The sequence below is a fragment of the Artemia sp. Qi Xiang Cuo genome, chromosome 13, assembly GCF_049724085.1.
Source record: "Artemia sp. Qi Xiang Cuo chromosome 13, ASM4972408v1, whole genome shotgun sequence".
Classification (NCBI taxonomy): Eukaryota; Metazoa; Arthropoda; class Branchiopoda; order Anostraca; family Artemiidae; genus Artemia; species Artemia sp. Qi Xiang Cuo.
The window spans coordinates 29,815,467-29,832,649 of record NC_142806.1 but is presented as its reverse complement, the minus strand read 5'-3'; the positions used below and the strand labels follow the sequence as shown (position 1 = coordinate 29,832,649).

Below are 17,183 nucleotides of genomic sequence, written 5' to 3'. Positions count from 1 at the left end.
CGAATCATGAGATGCTTCCTAAGCTTCAGTTGTCCCAGATAACTTTGACTCAGGGTAAATAAATCATCCCTCTTCCTTTTTCCCTGTTTTTCAGGTCTTCAACCTTTTTCTCCAGATTAACATAAAAAGGATATTGAACAGGAAACTGATCCAGGATACTTTTCAAAATGATCAGTGAATTTCTGACAGCAACACACATGTTTGACTCAATACCAAGTAAAATGGCCTGAAAATAAAGAAAAAGTTTTAAGGAAAGGAAATTAAAGTTGGAAACAGGTGACTTTTGAGACCACGGTCATAACAAATTAAAATATGATACAACTCAGAACCTTCCCAGCCACTTTCAGCTAAATACAACAAATTAAGCAAAAAAAAAAAACTGTAGTTGTCATTTTGTCATCAAAGCAATGTTAGGAAATTACTTTCGAAAAAATTTGGTAAGGGAAATAAAATGTAGCTACCCAAATTAATGGGAGTTAGCGCAAAGCGTTACTGAACAGAGAGTAAAGCTGATTTGAGAACATTGCGGGGGGGGGGGACTGGTTCTTTGCTCTTTTTTTGCTTGAACTTGTAAAAAAAAATCTATGTAGACAAAAAAAGTACAAATTACTAGCATTTAAGGTTTGCTAATTTTAGAAGTTGGGCCGAGAAAACATTTATAGTAGATTTAGTATGGATAGGGTACTACTCTTAGCTATCAATTTGTTTTGCGAAGTTCCTTTTCTGAATATATTACTTGATTCTTACACAAACAATAGCGTGCTTTGGATATCTTAGCAAAAAAATTAGTGTGCCACTTGAGGGAGGGCAATACAGGTCAATTCTTTCTGGTGGTGTATTTCAATCTTCCTATCCCATTCATTAAATCAGGCAATTTAAGAAATAATAGCCTAATCAAAATTAGAAACTATTCAAATTCAAAAGTAACAGTTAAAATCTACATTAAGGAAGAATCTCAGGTGAATTTCTTTTGCTGAAATAATTTTCGGGTCTTCTTTTCTCTCTTGTTCTATTTGTGTTTCTATTTGGAGAAATTCATCTGACTCTCTTCTTAACATTAGAAACGACAACTGAAAATAATAAACTGACCGATACCATTTCCTACCATTCACACAATATATAAAGAGAACTTGCGTTAACTGTTTGACCTACAACTACCAAAAATTACGATTTTTAGCACATCAAGCACCAGGGGCGAATTCAGAATTTTCTTTAGAGGGGGCGCATAATAGGTTGCTCCGGTAAACTTGCGAACAAAGAAATGCCAGCAATTTAAAGGGAACCTCAACATTATACGTCGTAGGTAGGTAGTGGAAATGGTCGTAAATTTAATCTAGAATCTGGTGAGGGTTAAAGTTCTAATAAATCTGTTGAAATTAAAATGATGTAAAATATTGATGCGAAAAATAGTTTATAAAAACCACCCCACCATAAAAAAAACCTGTTCACCCTCTACAGAAAAATATGATATTTAATAATTTCTGTGTAATTTTTAGCCTTTACACTTCTGACCCCTATAGTGAATGAGTTAAGCTTTGCATGAGAATTTGTGACACATTGGCTCAATCTTTGATTTCAAACTTTGAAGATCAAGTGCAGAACCTAAATTTTGAAGCAGGAGCACGTTTAGTAAATAACAGGTCTTGGTCGCCTTGTGAGACGGTAGTTTGATCGATAAGTTTTTGGTTTGCCATTCTTGGAATGCGAACAGTCACGTCCATAGCTTCCATAGCTTTCTCTGCACTTTCAACTATAATCCCGAAAACCTCATCATACTTCTCCCTCTTTTCATTTAAAAGCTTTAGGGTTTTGGATATTTTTTCTGTGGCTGAAAATAAATCTAATATTTACGTCATAAGTAATCTGTTTAGATCAAGGGTTGTGTCAGTTATGTCACTCAAACAGTAAACAGTAATAATAATGTCGCAGGTTAAACTTGCGAACAGCAAGCGCTTTCCTTTTGTCAATGAAAAACTGCAAAGCCATGAGGACACAATTCTAAGTGTTTCAATTGTTTTAGGAACATCATCTTTGAATCGCAATATACTTTCGTGACGTTCAACCCAACATGTGTCGCAGCAACCATGTACATGAGGATCTAAAACATTTTAAAGGATAAATTTCGTTTTTCCGACGCACTTAAAAAAAACTTGCATCTTCTTTAATACTACCTACAGCATTCCTGACATATCGGCTTTTATTGCACTCGGAAATCGATAGGTTAAGAGAATGGTTTTTGCATCCGCAGAAGCTGCTTCTTTTAGCAACTTTTTAGATCCCTGATGCTGCCACTTGCATTTCAGAAATGTTGACGCAGCATCCAGCGCAGCTTATGCCAAAACAATTGTCAACGATTCATCGAGTGGCTTCCATTAGCTTGAGCATAGACATGCCCAAAATGTCACCTGTAATGTTTGGTTCATGTTCAGTTATACCCTTATAGTTCCTTTCATGAAGGTCCATAAATCCAACGAAGTCTTCTACAATACTGCTGTCATAAACATTGTGCAGAGGAAAAGTAATTTGTGAGGTATGTGACATATCTGTGGTTTCGTCAAATATCACACTGTTATTTTCAGCTTCGTGGATTCTTATCTTTATAGTAAATAAAATTTCTTCAGCGCAACATTGTATCAAGTCATTTGATGTCGTAATGCTAATATAACCCAACCCCAAATTCGTATTCACTACAGGAGTTGATTGTATGTGTAATATCACAGAATAACTGAAAAAGAGACAAAAAAATAGAATTATTTACAAGAAAATGTGATAAATTAAGCTAAAAATCAAAGTATTTAAGATTATGATTGACGTAAAAATAAAAGAGAAAAGAAAAAAGACTAACAATAATAGCGTTAATGATTGAAAAAAACACTACACTCATTGTTAAGCTTAAAATTTATGAAAAAAAAAACTTAACAATAACAGGAAAAAAAGAAGAAAAAACTCGACAATTTTATTTCAATCTTATATGAAAAAAAAAAAATTATTTCATAACTAAAATGAAAAAGGAACGAGCAAGGCAATTTAAAGAGCAAAAAAGAGTACAATTTTTTCTTCAAATGTTTCTTTGTCTTTTTTTTTACTGCAAAAAACATTTTACTTTCAACTCAAAGCTGAAAACCAAACGTGAAGGTATTTGCGCCAACGCAATTCAAAATGATATTATATACATTTCAGGTGCCCTTTAACAATTATTGAAAAAAGGAAACAAAAAAGAGGACTAGGTAGAGATGAAAAAAAAAAATTATAAAGTGGCTAAATTAGTAAAATGAGTAACGAAAAAATAAAACTAAATGGAGAAATGACTCACGTTTTGTCTTAAAAAGAAGATGCGTCATAAAGAATAACACTTAACCCTGGGTTCCCATTGATGCGATTTCACGCATAAACAGCCGTTTTTGCGCGATCCGTCAAATTTCCTCCTTTTTTTGCTGCAACTAGATGCGTCACAACGGTTAAAGGGCTGCATTGAAATAGTTCTATTCAACCGTTAAAACAAGGAAAGTGTCAGTGGCCATCTTTATAAAATTTTCAAATTCGGGCTTTAAATATCACAGATACTCAGGAGAGCACGTTAGAAAGTATTTTCGCATTTTCCTTCTTTTATTAATTAGTTCTTTTTCACCCTTTTTCTCCTAATTTCTCTTTTATTTTTTCTTTCATTTTATACATCACCACGTTTATTTTTCCCCTACTTTTGACTAGTTTATTCTTTTTCACCAATTCAGGATTCGGGAATATGATGAGCGTATTACTCAATTTCAATTTTAGTCTTTTTTCAGATGTGTCATTTTTTGGGTGTCAAATTTTGCAAGATATATTCGGCAGCGCGAACGCCTTACACAATTAAAGTAGAGACTATTCACCCTTCAGCACTTTATCTGTTAAAAAGTGCATTGTCTCCAAAATTATCCTTCAAGATAGGGCAGTACCATTCAGCAATTATTGCTGAATGATTTGTTTTTAAATCGAAATGCTCGATTTCTTTTTAATATTTCAGACTAAAGAATGTTTTCTAGAGGCCAAATTTCAGTACCTACCTATTTTGAAATAAGGCATTCAATAGGTAAGAGTGTCTACTAAATATAACACTATTCTTGATCTATAATAAGTGATAGTGTAATCTGCCTTATTAATACAATATAAGGCAGAACGGCCGTTGTACAGACGTTGTACAGAAATTCAAAATGAACTTTGAAAAATCAAGAAAATGTAACTGTGACAAGGTAAACCACAACCAAACACTACTGAAATATTCCAACTCTTGCATTTCAACGAAAGAAATTCAAAATGAACTTTGAAAAATCAAGAAAATGTAACTGTGACAAGGTAAACCACAACCAAACACTACTGAAATATTCCAACTCTTGCATTTCAATGAAAGAAATTCTAAATGAACTTTGAAAAATCAAGAAAATGTAACTGTGACAAGGTAAACCACAACCAAAGACTACTGAAAAAGTCCAACTCTTGCATTTCAATGAAAGAAATTCAAAATGAACTTTGAAAAATCAAGAAAATGTAACTGTGACAAGGTAAACCACAACCAAACACTACTGAAATAGTCCAACTCTTCAACGAAAAAAATTCAAAATGAACTTTGAAAAATCAAGAAAATGTAACTGTGACAAGGTAAACCACTCTTGCATTTCAACGAAAGAAATTCAAAATGAACTTTGAAAAATCAAGAAAATGTATCTGTGACAAGGTAAACCATAACCATACACTACTGAAATATTCCAACTCTTGCATTTCAACGAAATAAATTCAAAATGAACTTTGAAAAATCAAGAAAATGTAACTGTGACAAGGTAAAACACAACCAAACACACAACCAAACACTACTGAAATATTCCAACTCTTGCATTTCAGCGAAAGAAATTCAAAATGAACTTTGAAAAATCAAGAAAATGTAACAGTGACAAGGTAAACCAAACCAAACACTACTGAAATATTCCAACTCTTGCATTTCAACGAAAGAAATTCAAAATGAACTTTGAAAAATCAAGAAAATGTAACTGTGACAAGGTAAACCACAACCAAACACTACTGAAATATTCCAACTCTTGCAATTTCAGCGAAAGAAATTCAAAATGAACTTTGAAAAATCAAGAAAATGTAACTGTGACAAGTTAAACCACAACCAAACAGTACTGAAATATTCCAACTCTTGCATTTCAACGAAAGAAATTCAAAATGAACTTTGAAAAATCAAAAAAATGTAACTGTGACAAGGTAAACCACAACCAAACACTACTGAAATATTCCAACTCTTGGATTTCAGCGAAAGAAATTCAAAATGAACTTTGAAAAATCAAGAAAATGTAACTGTGACAAGGTAAACCACAACCAAACACTACTGAAATATTCCAACTCTTGCATTTCAACGAAAGAAATTCAAAATGAACTTTGAAATCAAGAAAATGTAACTGTGACAAGGTAAAACTGAGTCTCTCAAACCCCTTAAAGCTATTTTAAAAGATACAAGAACTACTTATTTAACAAAAAAATTTCGTTTTTAATGACCACCAAGTAAAGAAAAACCACACGGAATCAGGCAACTGAGTCTCTCAAACCCCTTAAAGCTCTTTAAAAGATACAAAAACTACTTATTTAACACAAAAATTTCGTTTTTAATGACCATCAAGTAAAGAAAAATCACACGGAATTAGGCAACTGAGTCTCTCAAACCCTGTAAAGCTCTTTTAAAAGATACAACAAATGACCATCAAGTAAAGAAAAAAACAACACTGAATCAGGCAACTGAGTCTCCCAAACCCCTTAAAGCTCTTTTAAAAGATACAAAAAACTACTTATTTAACACAAAAATTTCGTTTTTAATGACCATCAAGTAAAGGAAAATCACACGGAATTAGGCAACTGAGTCTCTCAAACCCTGTAAAGCTCTTTTAAAAGATACAACAAATGACCAACAAGTAAAGAAAAAACCACACGGAATTAGGCAACTGAGTCTCTCAAACTCCTTAAAGCTCTTTTAAAAGATACAAAAAACTACTGATTTAACACAAAAATTTCGTTTTTAATGACCACCAAGTAAAGAAAAACCACACGGAATTAGGCAACTGAGTCTCTCAAACTCTGTAAAGCTCAAAATGAACTTTGAAAAATCAAGAAAATGTAACTGTGACAAGGTAAACCACAACAAACCAATACAGAAAGATTCCAACTATTGCATTTAAGTTAAATAAATACAAAATGAACTTTGAAAAATCAAGAAAATGTAACTTTGACAAGGTAAACCACAACCAAACACTACTGAAATATTCCAACTCTTGCATTTCAACGAAAGAAATTCAAAATGAACTTTGAAAAATCAAGAAAATGTATCTGTGACAAGGTAAACCACAACCAAACACTACTGAAATATTCCAACTCTTGCATTTCAGACGAAAGAAATTCAAAATGAACTTTGAAAAATCAAGAAAATGTAACTGTGACAAGGTAAACCACAACCAAACACTACTGAAATATTCCAACTCTTGCATTTCAACGAAAGAAATTCAAAATGAACTTTGAAAATCAAGAAAATGTAACTGTGACAAGGTAAACCATACTGAAATATTCCAACTCTTGCATTTCAGCGAAAGAAATTCAAAATGAACTTTGAAAAATCAAGAAAATATAACTGTGACAAGGTAAACCACAACCAAACACTACTGAAATATTCCAACTCTTGCATTTCAACGAAAAAAATTCAAAATGAACTTTGAAAATCAAGAAAATGTAACTGTGACAAGGTAAACCACAACCAAACCCTACTGAAATATTCCAACTCTTGCATTTCAACGAAAGAAATTCATATTGAACTTCGAAAAATAAAGAAAATGTAACTGTGACAAGGTAAACCACAACCAAACACTACTGAAATATTCCAACTCTTGCATTTCAATGAAAGAAATTCAAAATGAACTTCGAAAAATCAAGAAAATTTAACTGTGACAAGGTAAACCACAACCAAACACTACTGAAATATTCCAACTCTTGCATTTCAACGAAAGAAATTCAAACGGAACTTTGAAAATCAAGAGAATGTAACTGTGACAAGGTAAAACCACGGCCCCTTTGGGAGCCTAGAGAACCTTTGAGGACCGGGGGTTCCTTCGGGGTTGGAGTGGGGGGATCGGAGCCCTTTGGGGTTGTGGTAAGGGACCTCACGGCTAAACCACGACAAAGCACTACTCTCGTGGAACTCAATTCCCATTTAACTCAACCCCCGTGCAACTCAATCCCCCTTGGAACTGAACCCCTGTATAACCGAAACTCCCGTGCAACTGTACCCCCTTTAACTGAACCCCCGTAAAACAACAGAGTCCTTCAAACGGAACTTTGACAATCAAGAGAATGTAAAAGTTACAAGGTAAACCACGGCCCCTTTGGGAGCCTAGAGAACCTTTGAGGACTGGGAGGTTCCTTCGGGGTTGGGGTGGGGGGATCGGAGCCCTTTGTGGTTGTGGTAAGGGACCTCACGGTTAAACCACGACAAAGCACTACTCTCGTGGAACTCAATTCGCATTTAACTCAACCCCCGTGCAACTGAATCCCCCTTGTAACTGAATCCCTGTATAACCGAAACCCCCCGTGCAACAGTGTCCCCGTTAACTGAACCCCCGTAAAACAACACAGTCCTTCACACGGAAATTTGAAAATCAAGAGAATGTAAAAGTTACAAGGTAAACCACGGCCCCGTTGGGAGCCTAGAGAACCTTTGAGGACCGGGGGGGTTCCTTCGGGGTTGGGGTGGGGGTATCGGAGCCCATCGGAGCCCTTTGGGGTTGTGGTAAGGGACCTCACGGCTAAACCATGACAAAGCACTACTCTCGTGGAACTCAATTCCCATTTAACTCAACCCCCGTGCAACTGAATCCCCCTTGTCCCTGGACCCCTGGATGACCGACCCCCCCCGGGCCCCGGTATCCCCGTTAACTGAACCCGCGTGCAACTCCCCCCGCCCTGCAACCCATCCCCCTCAAAACACTTTTCAGCCCTTTCTTTTTAAATTGACAATATTTTTCAAACGTTACTTATGTATTATACAGACCACATCGGCGAGAGTTACAAGATAAACCACGGCCCCTTTGGGAGCCTAGAGAACCTTTGAGGACCGGGGAGTTCCTTCGGGGTTAGGGTGGGGGGATCGGAGCCCTTTTGGGTTGTGGTAAGGGACCTCACGGCTAAACCACGACAAAGCACTACTCTCGTGGAACTCAATTCCCATTTAACTCAACCCCCTTGCAACTCAATCCCCCTTGTAACTGAACCCCTGTATAACCGAAACTCCCGTGCAACTGTATCCCCTTTAACTGAACCCCCGTAAAACAAGAGTCCTTCAAACGGAACTTTGAAAATCAAGAGAATGTAAAAGTTACAAGGTAAACCACGGCCCCTTTGGGAGCCTAGAGAACCTTTGAGGACCGGGGAGTTCCTTCGGGGTTGGGATGGGGGGATTGGAGCCCTTTGGGGTTGTGGTAAGGGACCTCACGGCTAAACCACGACAAAGCACTACTCTCGTGGAACTCAATTCCCATTTAACCGGAGCCCTTTGGAGTTGTGGTAAGGGACCTCACGGCTAAACCACGACAAAGCACTACTCTCGTGGAACTCAATTCCCATTTAACTCAACCCCCGTGCAACTGAGTCCCCCTTGTAACTGAACCCCTGTATAACCGACACCCCCGTGCAACTGTATCCCCTTTAACTGAACCCTCGTGCAACTGAACCCCCTCAAAACACTTTTCAGCCATTTCTTGTTAATTTTTTTATTTCTAAACTATTTAAAATTGACAACACTGTGCAAACCAAAACACTTTTCGGTCATCTCTTGTTAAAATTATCCAATCGCTAATTACCCCTTTTTTTCTCCACCTTCAAATGTTCCTTTAGTCATTGCTCAGTTAACACTAAGATGTAAATTGAGTAATCCTCTCGCAATAACAAACCAAACCAGATTATACCCACTTAACCAGATCAAAAATGGTGGTCACACTAACTTGATTAGTAATTGGACTTTCAGTCCTACATTCACGGGTTTCTGCAAAGTGCTATGGAATTCATTGAAAAAATACCAGTTTAAAAAAAAATAATAAATAAACATGTATCCATGAGTTTGACTTCCGAAAAATCGATGTCACAATAGAAAACCCGTCTCTTTGAAAGGTGTAATGACCTGTAGAATAGGACTACCAGAAAAACCGGAAGGAACGTAAAGGCCGCAAATAAAACAGGATGGAACATAAAGGCTCATCAATCAAGTTATACTCGTTCCTCTTTGAAAGAGTGTAATGCTCCTGTAGAATAGAATTACCTACCAGAAAAACCGGTTTGTACGGGGGCGTACGCAAAATGGTAGGGTAGTTACTACTTGTATTCACCCACTTTTTTTCTCCGGCGCTAGCGAGACACTGGGACATCGTAGGGAGCTGTTTAAAGGCTCATTTGAAAGCTATTGCTTATATCTACGGGTTTTTATTTTTTAGGGGCTATTTAATATGTATTTGCCATGTTGCTTTTTTCAGTTTTTCTTCTTTTTTTCTTATCTCTTCTGTTAGTCTGTTAAACCTAAGTCCTAACTGCGAAACCCAGAAAATATCATTGGAAAATATTTTATCTCCCTCAAAATTTTTAGTTTTGTGTTTGTCACCTCATTATAAGTATGAGTGAAACGGCCATTGAAAAAAAAGAAAAAATAAAAGAAAGCTAAAGGTACCAAGAAGCAAAAGGGCGTTATAACCTGGCAATCGAAGTTAATGTTCTAATACAGGAAATTGTTGTTGTTTTGCTTAGTCTGGTCTTATCTTCCGCATAGTGTAATCGCATAGTTTATTTATTTTTATTTTTTTTACTTTAACGGTACTGCCTAGCTAAATGTGCCATATGCTATTTGAATATTTTGTTTGCGTACCATAATTATTTGTTTATTATTGTATTTATTTAATCTTTTCTATTTTCTTTTTAGGAAAAACAATCTTGGTTTGATTATGGCTCAATAAACAAGCACAAAACCGAGACTGTTGTCAACATTTTAAGTCAATGTGTGATACCGCGATCTTTGCTCTCTGAAGCTGATGCTGCTTACTGTGCCAAGCTCCTTGAACTAATTCACCAAATGAAAACTCCTAACTTTACGTCCTTTATTTGATTTGATAGAGTAAGACCTCTTTTAGAATTTTTAAATATTTTTTTTATATCGTCATGCCAAAGGCCTTTACGTTCCTTCCGGTTTTTCTGGTAGTCCTATTCTACAGGTCATTACACCTTTCAAAGAGACGGGTTTTCTATTGTGACATCGATTTTTTGGAAGTCAAACTCATGGATACATGTTTATTTATTATTTTTTTTTTAAACTGGTATTTTTTCAATGAAGTCCATAGCACTTTGCAGAAACCCGTGAATGTAGGACTGAAAGTCCAATTACTAATCAAGTTAGTGTGACCGCTATTTTTGATCTGGTTAAGTGGGTATAATCTGGTTTGGTTTGTTATTGCGAGAGGACTACTCAATTTACATCTTAGTGTTAACTGAGCAATGACTAAAGGAACATTTGAAGGTGGAGAAAAAAAGGGGTAATTAGCGATTGGATAATTTTACCAAGAAATGACCGAAAAGTGTTTTGGTTTGCACAGTGTTGTCAATTTTAAATAGTTTAGAAATAAAGAAATTACCAAGAAATGGCTGAAAAGTGTTTTGAGGGGGTTCAGTTGCACGAGGGTTCAGTTACAGGGGATACAGTTGCACGGGGGTTTCGGTTATACAGGGGTTCAGTTACAAGGGGGATTCAGTTGCACGGGGGTTGAGTTAAATGGGAATTGAGTTCCACGAGAGTAGTGCTTTGTCGTGGTTTAGCCGTGAGGTCCCTTACCACAACTCCAAAGGGCTCCGGTTAAATGGGAATTGAGTTCCACGAGAGTAGTGCTTTGTCGTGGTTTAGCCGTGAGGTCCCTTACCACAACCACAAAGGGCTCCGATCCCCCCACCCCAACCCCGAAGGAACGCCCCGGTCCTCAAAGGTTCTCTAGGCTCCCAAAGGGGCCGCGGTTTACCTTGTAAATTTTACATTCTCTTGATTTTCAAAGTTCCGTTTGAAGGACTCTTGTTTTACGGGGGTTCAGTTACAGGGGATACTGTTGCACGGGAGTTTCGGTTATACAGGGGTTCAGTTACAAGTAGGATTCAGTTGCACGGGGGTTGAGTTAAATGGGAATTGAGATCCACGAGAGTAGTGCTTTGTCATGGTTTATCCGTGAGGTCCCTTACCACAACCCCAAAGGGCTCCGATCCCCCCACCCTAACCCCGAAGGAACTCCCCGGTCCTCAAAGGTTCTCTAGGCTCCCAAAGGGGCCGTGGTTTATCTTGTAACTCTCGCCGATGTGGTCTGTATAATACATAAGTAACGTTTGAAAAATATTGTCAATTTAAAAAGAAATGGCTGAAAAGTGTTTTGAGGGGGATGGGTTGCATGGAGGGGTGAGTTGCACGAGGGTTCAGTTAACGGGGATACAGTTGCACGGGGGGTTTCGGTTATCCAGGGGTTCAGTTACAAGGGGGATTCAGTTGCACGGGGGTTGAGTTAAATGGGAATTGAGTTCCACGAGAGTAGTGCTTTGTCATGGTTTAGCCGTGAGGTCCCTTACCACAACCCCAAAGGGCTCCGATGGGCTCCGATCCCCCCACCCCAACCCCGAAGGAACCCCCGGTCCTCAAAGGTTCTCTAGGCCCCCGAAGGGGCCGTGGTTTACCTTGTAACTTTTACATTCTCTTGATTTTCGAAGTTCCGTTTAAAGGACTCTGTTTTTTTACGGGGGTTCAGTTAAAGGGGACACTGTTGCACGGGGGTTTCGGTTATACAGGGGTTCAGTTACAAGGGGGATTCAGTTGCACGGGGGTTGAGTTAAATGCGAATTGAGTTCCACGAGAGTAGTGCTTTGTCGTGGTTTAACCGTGAGGTCCCTTACCACAACCACAAAGGGCTCCGATCCCCCCACCCCAACCCCGAAGGAACCTCCCAGTCCTCAAGGGTCTCTAGGCTCCCAAAGGGGCCGTGGTTTACCTTGTAACTTTTACATTCTCTTGATTTTCAAAGTTCCGTTTGAAGGACTCTGTTGTTTTACGGGGGTTCAGTTAAAGGGGATACAGTTGCACGGGAGTTTCGGTTATACAGGGGTTCAGTTACAAGGGGGATTCAGTTGCACGGGGGTTGAGTTAAATGGGAATTGAGTTCCACGAGAGTAGTGCTTTGTCGTGGTTTAGCCGTGAGGTCCCTTACCACAACCCCAAAGGGCTCCGATCCCCCCACCCCAACCCCGAAGGAACCCCCCGGTCCTCAAAGGGTCTCTAGGCTCCCACAGGGGCCGTGGTTTACCTTGTCACAGTTACATTCTCTTGATTTTCAAAGTTCCATTTTGAATTTCTTTCGTTGAAATGCAAGAGTTGGAATATTTCAGTAGTGTTTGGTTGTGGTTTACCTTGTCACAGTTACATTTTCTTGATTTTTCAAAGTTCATTTTGAATTTCTTTCGTTGAAATGCAAGAGTTGGAATATTTCAGTAGTGTTTGGTTGTGGTTTACCTTGTCACAGTTACATTTTCTTGATTTTTCAAAGTTCATTTTGAATTTCTTTCGTTGAAATGCAAGAGTTGGAATATTTCAGTAGTGTTTGGTTGTGGTTTACCTTGTCACAGTTACATTTTCTTGATTTTCAAAGTTCATTTTGAATTTCTTTCGTTGAAATGCAAGAGTTGGAATATTTCAGTAGTGTTTGGTTGTGGTTTACCTTGTCACAGTTACATTTTCTTGATTTTTCAAAGTTCATTTTGAATTTCTTTCGTTGAAATGCAAGAGTTGGAATATTTCAGTAGTGTTTGGTTGTGGTTTACCTTGTCACAGTTACATTTTCTTGATTTTTCAAAGTTCATTTTGAATTTCTTTCGTTGAAATGCAAGAGTTGGAATATTTCAGTAGTGTTTGGTTGTGGTTTACCTTGTCACAGTTACATTTTCTTGATTTTTCAAAGTTCATTTTGAATTTCTTTCGTTGAAATGCAAGAGTTGGAATATTTCAGTAGTGTTTGGTTGTGGTTTACCTTGTCACAGTTACATTTTCTTGATTTTTCAAAGTTCATTTTGAATTTCTTTCGTTGAAATGCAAGAGTTGGAATATTTCAGTAGTGTTTGGTTGTGGTTTACCTTGTCACAGTTACATTTTCTTGATTTTTCAAAGTTCATTTTGAATTTCTTTCGTTGAAATGCAAGAGTTGGAATATTTCAGTAGTGTTTGGTTGTGGTTTACCTTGTCACAGTTACATTTTCTTGATTTTCAAAGTTCATTTTGAATTTCTTTCGTTGAAATGCAAGAGTTGGAATATTTCAGTAGTGTTTGGTTGTGGTTTACCTTGTCACAGGTCACAGTTACATTTTCTTGATTTTTCAAAGTTCATTTTGAATTTCTTTCGTTGAAATGCAAGAGTTGGAATATTTCAGTAGTGTTTGGTTGTGGTTTTCCTTGTCAAAGTTACATTTTCCTGTTTTTTTCAAAGTTCATTTTGAATTTCTTTCGTTGAAATGCAAGAGTTGGAATATTTCAGTAGTGTTTGGTTGTGGTTTACCTATGTCACAGTTACGAATTTTCTTGATTTTTCAAAGTTCATTTTGAATTTCTTTCGTTGAAATGCAAGAGTTGGAATATTTCAGTAGTGTTTGGTTGTGGTTTACCTTGTCACAGTTACATTTTCTTGATTTTTCAAAGAGCTTTGACAGGTTTTGAGAGACTCAGTTGCATAATTCCGTGTGATTTTTCGTTTACTTGATGGTCATTAAAAACATTTTTTGTTTTACAAAGTATTTTTGAATCTTTTAACTGAAATTAAAGAGTTTGAATATTTCAGTAGTGTTTGGTTGTGGTTTACCTTGTCACAGTTACATTTTCTTGATTTTTCAAAGTTCATTTTGAATTTCTTTCGTTGAAATGCAAGAGTTGGAATATTTCAGTAGTGTTTGGTTGTGGTTTACCTTGTCACAGTTACATTTTCTTGATTTTTCAAAGTTCATTTTGAATTTCTTTCGTTGAAATGCAAGAGTTGGAATATTTCAGTAGTGTTTGGTTGTGGTTTACCTTGTCACAGTTACATTTTCTTGATTTTTCAAAGTTCATTTTGAATTTCTTTCGTTGAAATGCAAGAGTTGGAATATTTCAGTAGTGTTTGGTTGTGGTTTACCTTGTCACAGTTACATTTTCTTGATTTTTCAAAGTTCATTTTGAATTTCTTTCGTTGAAATGCAAGAGTTGGAATATTTCAGTAGTGTTTGGTTGTGGTTTACCTTGTCACAGTTACATTTTCTTGATTTTTCAAAGTTCATTTTGAATTTCTTTCGTTGAAATGCAAGAGTTGGAATATTTCAGTAGTGTTTGGTTGTGGTTTACCTTGTCACAGTTACATTTTCTTGATTTTTCAAAGTTCATTTTGAATTTCTTTCGTTGAAATGCAAGAGTTGGAATATTTCAGTAGTGTTTGGTTGTGTTTTACCTTGTCACAATTACATTTTCTTGATTTTTCAAAGTTCATTTTGAATTTGTTTCGTTGAAATGCAAGAGTTGGAATATTTCAGTAGTGTTTTGGTTGTGTTTTACATGGTCACATTTATATTTTATTGTTTTTTAAAAGTTCTTTTTGAATTTATTTAGTTGAAATGCAAGAGTTGGAATATTTCAGTAGTGTTTGGTTGTGGTTTACCTTGTCACAATTACATTTTCTTGATTTTTCAAAGTTCATTTTGAATTTATTTCGTTGAAATGCAAGAGTTGGAATATTTCAGTAGTGTTTGGTTGTGGTTTACCTTGTCACAGTTACATTTTCTTGATTTTTCAAAGTTCATTTTGAATTTCTTTCGTTGAAATGCAAGAGTTGGAATATTTCAGTAGTGTTTGGTTGTGGTTTACCTTGTCACAGTTACATTTTCTTGATTTTCAAAGTTCATTTTGAATTTCTTTCGTTGAAATGCAAGAGTTGGAATATTTCAGTAGTGTTTGGTTGTGGTTTACCTTGTCACAGTTACATTTTCTTGATTTTTCAAAGTTCATTTTAAATTTCTTTCGTTGAAATGCAAGAGTTGGAATATTTCAGTAGTGTTTGGTTGTGGTTTACCTTGTCACAGTTACATTTTTCTTGATTTTTCAAATTTCATTTTGATTTTCTGTCCTTGAAATACAAGAGTTGAAATATTTCAGTAGTGTTTGGTTGTGGTTTACCTTGTCACAGTTACATTTTCTTGATTTTCAAAGTTAATTTTGAATTTATTTAGTTGTAATGCAAGAGTTTGAATATTTCATTAGTGTTTGGTTGTGGTTTACCTTGTCACAGTTACATTTTCTTGATTTTTCAAAGTTCATTTTGAATTTCTTTCGTTGAAATGCAAGAGTTGGAATATTTCAGTAGTGTTTGGTTGTGGTTTACCTTGTCACAGTTACATTTTCTTGATTTTTCAAAGTTCATTTTGAATTTCTTTCGTTGAAATGCAAGAGTTGGAATATTTCAGTAGTGTATGGTTGTGGTTTACCTTGTCACAGTTACATTTTCTTGATTTTTCAAAGTTCATTTTGAATCATTCAAGAAACGAGATTAAACACGTTTTTAAACTACATACTGTTTACATACATTTCCTTGGCACCTTTCCAAACAAACGGGGATTCCCCGCTGCTTCCTACACATTGCAAAAAATTGAGCAGTACGAAAACTCCACGTTTTCAACCAGACTGGTTTTTTAGACAACACACCCACAGAGATGACACACACACATAGAAAAAAAAGACATTTTAAATGTATAAAAAAGAAAAATACAAATAGTTTAAATATGAATTCTGGCAAAACAACACCAGGTAGTCCTCCCCCCTTATCCTGGGAAATTTCTTGGCGATGCTCATGTCTTTTCTATTACCCATTAAATATGCTTTTTCGCTTAATAAATACTACCTAAGTAAATACTACAGAGCAGTATATATGCAACTATTTAAAAGTGCCGTATATATATAATACAATGTCATCGATATTATGCGTCACTGTCAGTGTTACTCTCAGTAGCTCCAGAAGTCGTAAGCTTTTAGCTTGTCACTTATGTTTTACGAACATTTTAGTTTTTGGTAAGTAAATAATAATAATAAAATAATTATGTTTTACGTGATTCAGCCTTGCCATAACACTTTCAACGTGTTCCTTTTGTTTGACTTCCTCGTCCGCTAGCCTATCTGCCAAAGAATTCAACCGATCACTCTCCTTTTTCCTTTTAGCCTCTGTCATATCTGAAGAGTGGAGTACATCATTAACGGCTTTTTTCGCCCGTTCTATTTCTCTTGAATAGCTTCCTGTTGGAACATACAAATCAGAGTAGCTCAACGTCCAAAACGTGGCTAAAAATTGTGGACTAATTTCGTCGAGGACTTTTGATGACAGTCTGGCTTGAATTTGCTGTTTTACGGGAGTCATTATATCTTTAGTTATCGATAGATACAGATCATTTTTTTCAGACTGAGACATTGATCGAAAGCTCTTGTTTGCTTTCCTAGTACTCTCCCACGTTGCCTGTAAAAAGAAACAAGAAATAGTAAGCAATTTATTTAGATCACAAACTTTTTAATGCTAATCATTTAAGCAAAAGCCCAGAGTCCAAAATGATCTTCACATGATCGATGATCTTTACAGATTATAAACAATTTTAAGCGTGTTTAAAAAGACCCAACAAATTCGCTTATAATAATTTTGAATTATGAAATTGGTAGGTGAAACTAACAATTTTTTGGGTAGGAGACCCAAACAATTCTCATATAATAATCTTGAATTACCAAATTGGTAGGTGAAACTCGTTTAGAGGAAACCCGTTTATTTGTATATATCAATGCAACACAGATCTAATACCACCTAATGTGACCAGCTAGTTCAGATGGTGGAGCATAAAACTCCCAGTATGATATGATATTTATTAACACAGAAATTCTTCATGGGTCACAGTCAATACAAAAATACAGCAACATAACTATTATACACAAAGAAACACCCTTAAATACAAACTAAATTATAAATAGATTACAGATTATGTATCATGCCTGTACCCACAAAATTTCCCTACTTCTTAATTTTCATAAACTTCTATCACTTAATATATTATCCACCCATTCC

General features: G+C 36.2%; 2 protein-coding genes across 2 annotated transcripts in view; one reads left to right on the top strand and one right to left on the bottom strand.

Annotated features, from left to right (window-relative positions):
• The window catches only part of LOC148945166 (pseudouridylate synthase 1 homolog), a 380,996-nt gene that overhangs the window by 192,229 nt on the left and 171,584 nt on the right, over positions 1–17,183 (top strand). The window lies entirely within an intron of this gene.
• LOC148945169 (THO complex subunit 2-like) overlaps positions 50–17,183 on the bottom strand; it is a 27,459-nt gene continuing 10,325 nt past the window's right edge. The window contains exons 2-3 of the mRNA XM_089099439.1: positions 16,188–16,589; positions 50–226 (exon numbers count right to left, since the gene is read on the bottom strand). Coding sequence (XP_088955565.1) covers positions 50–226; positions 16,188–16,589 — 579 coding nt within the window. The remainder of the gene's footprint in view (positions 227–16,187; positions 16,590–17,183) is intronic.